Genomic DNA, 5547 nt, shown 5'->3' with positions numbered 1-5547 from the left:
CTAAACAGTTCAGTTTGAATGAGTTTGATTTTACAATAAATATATGTCTGATTTATTTTTAGCAATGTTTTAATAATGAATCTATTCAATTTCATAATAAAAGCAACTGGATAACCACAAGATATTGGTCTGTAAAGGGTTGAACAACATGAAAAGCAACTGGATAACCACAAGATATTGGTCTGTAAAGGGTTTAACAACATGAAAAGCAACTAGATAACCACAAGATATTGGTCTGTAAAAGGTTGAACAACATGAAAATAATAATGAAAGTCTTCCGGATATATCCGGAAATCCGGATATTTCTAAAAAATCCTGAAAACCTTCGGTTTTCTTCCGGAGAAACACATTTTTGAAAATTATTTATCAGATTTCGGTGTTCCATGCCATAGATAAGCGTTTATGCAATTACGCGGTTTGTTTACATTCGGCCATGTTTTTCAACCCTTTACAGACCAATATCTTGTGGTTATCCAATTGCTTTTCAACCCTTTACAGACCAATATCTTGTGGTTATCCAGTTGCTTTTCATGTTGTTCAACCTTTTACAGTTGAAAACAGATTTAAAAAATACTCTGATTATCTGTGCTAGAAGATAGCAGGTTTTGTTCATTTTTGCTGCAAATGGAAATACTTACTTGGTTCAGAATCCTTTTTAATATTACTCTGTATTAAAGTTATATGGCTGATAACACACTGAACTTAAACACTGTTAAGTTTTGTACAGTTTAATGGAATTTACTGTTTGTAAGTGAAACAAAGTTTAACTATTTAATGCTGGCATTCTTGTTAAAAAAAAAGTTGCAATACATTAATTTAGCTATAAAATTATAATTTCATCAAAAAATGACTGTGAATTGTATTTTACAAATAACTTACATTTACATGTATTTTGACAAATGCACTGAAAATATATCGTAACAATAAGATTTACTACTGAACATATGTAATTTTTCAATTTTATGATAAATTACAAAAAAGATAAGAGTAATTCAGAAGATCTTCTTAAGCATACAATATAGATAGACAACAGAAATTTTCTTTTAACTCCCTATGTTAACTCGTAAATCTTATGCAAACTTTTTTTTAGATGTAGAGGTGTTAGAAACAATTAAGTTATATATACTGCAAAAAAGAAGATATACTTGAGATGAACAACTCAAACAGGTCTACTTTTTGGGTCTCAAAGAAAAATCACTTATCAATAAGCACTGTAGTACTTAGTATCTAGGTATGGGTTGAGAAAAAACTGCCACATTCAATATATTATTCTTACAAATAACAGATAAAGTTGAAATATAGCCTTATTTGAGCACCTAATTCCCATTATTGAGTGTTTCACAGCTTGTGAGACTTCCAGTATCATTGAAAAGTGTTGCTAATGTGGAGAACTGGGAACTAGCTAAAGAGCCAAAGTGCTCATCTTTGCTTTTCCTTTTCCAACACTAGCCAAAAATTGTGTGAAGTTTTTAGTTCAACAGAAAAGCATTTTAAGAGCACTTGGAAACAGGCCATCACGAAGCATGGTAGTGTTTAGTATAAGCTAAAAAGAAAAAGAATCATAATTCAGTGTAAATAATGTTATCATTACCCTTGAAGTTAGCTTTCTTACAGAAATATGGTACAGGGTAAAACAGGAATTATGTAATCTATTACATTAGATGACTGTAGCATGCAGAATACTCAATTCTTTGTACACTATACCATTTGTCTTTAGGGAGCCAACCCCTACATTATGTATGAAGCGAAGGAGTAAAAAAATCAATACATATAATTTTAAATTTTACTACATACATTTATAGAATACACTAACTTTCAGTCAGGGGAAAAAAATCACTAAATATGTTATAAAAACATTTTCCAAATGTAAAATGATGTAGGGATGACATTTTAAAAAAGAATGCAAACATGAATATAGGAACGATACAACAATACATTTTTCATATGTTCTTTCCTTACTGTAGGTTCCTCAATATTCAGTCCCAAGAAGTCAAGATTATTACCAGTGATGATTAATAATCTATTGTAGCCAATTGTATGGTATAATATTAATATCTGAGGTCATTCTACAAGTGCAATGAAGAAACTGACAAAACTGATATGATAATACCAATATATATATATATTACCATTGAATTATAACAATAAAACAAATGTTCATTTATCAACCTACTTCAATGAAATTGTTAAAACAAAAAAGAGGGGAAACAAGTAATAAAAAATAGTGCAAAAACATAAGTATGATATAGGGATGGCAATGCCAAAACGTACAGAAGCATGGTAGGGAGGAACACACAAAATCATACACAAATCCCTAAATAAGTAGTCAAATCTTTCCAAGCATAACTTTTATCTACAACTAAATGCTGAATTCCTGTCAGTTGCATGAATTCAAGTTTGAATAAAAGCATTTAAACTGAATAGTGCTATACAGTCTTACATAAACTTGTAAATTTGAGTCTGTACTTTCTGGCTATTTATCTAGAGATTTTTGTATGGTTTTGTGTATTTATTCCTTCCTTGTTTCTGTACTTTTTTGGCATTGCCATCCCTACATCATGCTTAATTTTTGAAATTGTCAGAAATATTTCAAATTTATGTGGTACTGCCCTTTGTCTTAAAAGTATCAGATTCTGCACCTACTCTAAAAATAGTTTACTTACTCTGTTATTTTCTTCTTCTTATGAGCATCCCATAATCCCTTTTCAATTTGATGTTCTCCTCGAGCCAGTCCAGCAGCAGTGACATCCTTTAGGATCACTTCATAACCTTTGTCTACACTAACCTGTGCAATCCCAGCACCCATCAGTCCAGCACCCACAACTCCTACTTTTCTGCAAGAGAGATAATAATTGGTCAGTCCCCATCAATCCACACTTAACTGGAATATTAAGTGTATCAGTCAGTAACTTGAGCAATTCATAAACCAAGCAAACTTAACTTACTTGCAAAATAGTTAATAGGTTAATGAACTGAGTAAACCAATAATTCAGCTACCTGCTCTCCTGCAAAATAGTTAATAGGTTAATGAACTGAGCAAACCAATAATTCAGCTACCTGCTCAGGTAGCTGAATTATTAGTTTGCTCAGGTTACTAACTGATTCACTATTTTGCAGGAGATCAGGTAGCTGAATTATTAGTTTGCTCAGGTTACTAACTGATTCACTATTTTGCAGGAGATCTCCTGCAAAATAGTGAATCAGTTAGTAACCTGAGCAAACTAATAATTCAGCTACCTGATCTCCTGCTAAACAGTGAATCAGTCAATAACTTGAGTAAACAAGTGATTCATCTCCCTGCTCTACCACAAAACAGTGAATCAGTCAGTAACCTGAGTAAACAAGTGATTCATCTCCCTGTTCTACCACAAAATAATGAATCAGTCAATAACCTTAGTAAACAAGTGATTCATCTCCCTGTTCTACCACAAAATAATGAATCAGTCAGTAACCTGAGTAAACAAGTGATTCATCTCCCTGTTCTACCACAAAATAATGAATCAGTCAGTAACCTTAGTAAACAAGTGATTCATCTCCCTGTACTACCACAAAATAATGAATCAGTCAATAACCTTAGTAAACAAATGATTCATCTCCCTGCTCTACCACAAAACAGTGAGTCAGTCAGTAACTTGAGTAAGCCAATAATTCATCTCCCTGTTCTCCTGAAAAACAATGATTCAGTATAGTAGGAGATATAATGAAGATATCTGCAGTAAGAAATTCTTGGCACGAAACATAATTCTGAGTGATGTTTACAGAGTACTAACAATGAACACTGTTACAATGGAGTTGCTTTAAATGAAGAAGTCTACAGCTTTCAAAATTAGAGTAACTCCAGTAAAATAAGAAATAAGTTTGAACAGGAATTCCTACTTGGCATAGATGCTAGGTGCTCCAAATCGGTTCTTCTTACACAGTGTTTGACCATGATAAAGACCAATCAGAGCTCTAGAATGAGGTGTCATTGCCAGTTCACCAAATCCCATGCACTCTGCTTGGTAGCCAGCAGTAGAACCACTTTCAAGACCTGTCTTAACAACCTTTAAAACAAGAAAAACACAGAAACTTAGTATCATTATAACATATTATTTTAACCTAAACCTATATTTTGTTACATTCAGGGGCATGGCAAATTTTTTCTGATATAAAATTTTAATTTAGTTGCTTTCTACCAACAAAAATTTAGAAAAAATAGCAGTGATCAAAAAGTAAATTTTTACAATTCTTTATGGTGCCCGTTATGCATATATATATATATATATATATTATGTTCGCAAAACAAAAGTAATCAGAATGCATCATTTCAGGTTTAAATTTCAAAACTTTCCCAAGTCAGGCTTCCTGTATCCCCACCATTGGGATGGGGGGAGTCTTTTTCCTCTCATACACCCTTTGTAACTCCAATTTACACCTAGCTACACCCCTGATTACAATTATATAAAAGTTTTAGCAGTTACTGAAAATATACCTTAACAGTTGGAACAGAAGTTTAGTGAAAGATATAATGGAGGAATAATGCTGGATGTGAAGCATGGTTCCAAAATATGATGACCTATTATCAGCCTAAGAACACATGGAAAACTTATTACACTGTATGTGTGGCATACAAGAAACACATAAATAAACAGGAACAAGACAAAAAAAGTGAATTTAATGTGACTGAAAATAAGTTTAACACAGCTTATATAGTGATTTAGTTATACAATTAAATGTTTGTCTTGTAACATAACAGGGATAACATTTGACTGCAAAAATATTTAACAATATGTGAAAGTTCAGAATACTATAACTCCTGTCTAAAGCAAATGTTAGCACAGTCAAAAGGAACTGCATTAAGAAAAAAAAATGCAAACCTAAATTTTAAATCTTGAAATAAATATTACAAATCCCACACTAATTCTAAGACATATATATTAATTACTATTACTATTAATTTGAGTTAAAATACTGGAAACTCTGACTTAAAAAAATAAAAGTTGTAAGCAGGGAAACGTATGTCATGATACAAAGAACAATATTAAAAATGTATTCTATATGCACATTTGCAAAGACACGAGTCTGTAAAATACACAATTGATAATAATGGCTGGAGACGGCTTGAATGGGTAATGAAGAAAAACTTTAATGATAAACAATTGATAAACTATTTGATAAATATAACAAAATGGTTGCATTCTAAGTCTACTCAGGCTTAGGTTAAATACTGAAATTTAAACATTTTAAATTAAACATGATACTAACTGTAATGTGGTTCTAAATAACCTTAACATACTTAATTATTTCCACATTTCAAGCCACTGATAATCTTTTTGCTAACAATATTGCTGTATTTGTTGTAAAATTTGAAATCAAGATGCTATTGTAGTTTAAAGAATGATGGTGTAATTACATTTCATTTACTAAATAGTAGTCAACAATACTTATTTAACAACTCATAAAATTTTGTTATATATATATATATATATATATATATATATATATATATATTTACTACTATTATTATATATATATTATTATATATTTATTTTACTTATTAATATACTA

General features: G+C 31.0%; 1 protein-coding gene across 1 annotated transcript in view; it reads right to left on the bottom strand.

The window, feature by feature from the left end:
• LOC106465418 (trifunctional enzyme subunit alpha, mitochondrial-like) overlaps positions 1-5547 on the bottom strand; it is a 71509-nt gene that overhangs the window by 25806 nt on the left and 40156 nt on the right. Inside the window, exons 11-12 of the mRNA XM_013925644.2 lie at positions 3877-4043; positions 2664-2834 (exon numbers count right to left, since the gene is read on the bottom strand). Coding sequence (XP_013781098.1) covers positions 2664-2834; positions 3877-4043 — 338 coding nt within the window. The remainder of the gene's footprint in view (positions 1-2663; positions 2835-3876; positions 4044-5547) is intronic.

This window comes from Limulus polyphemus, unplaced genomic scaffold (genome assembly GCF_000517525.1).
Source record: "Limulus polyphemus unplaced genomic scaffold, Limulus_polyphemus-2.1.2 Scaffold1936, whole genome shotgun sequence".
In the NCBI taxonomy this organism is placed as follows: domain Eukaryota; kingdom Metazoa; phylum Arthropoda; class Merostomata; order Xiphosura; family Limulidae; genus Limulus; species Limulus polyphemus.
The sequence above is the reverse complement of the archived record's forward strand: the minus strand, read 5'-3'. Positions and strand labels throughout refer to the sequence as shown.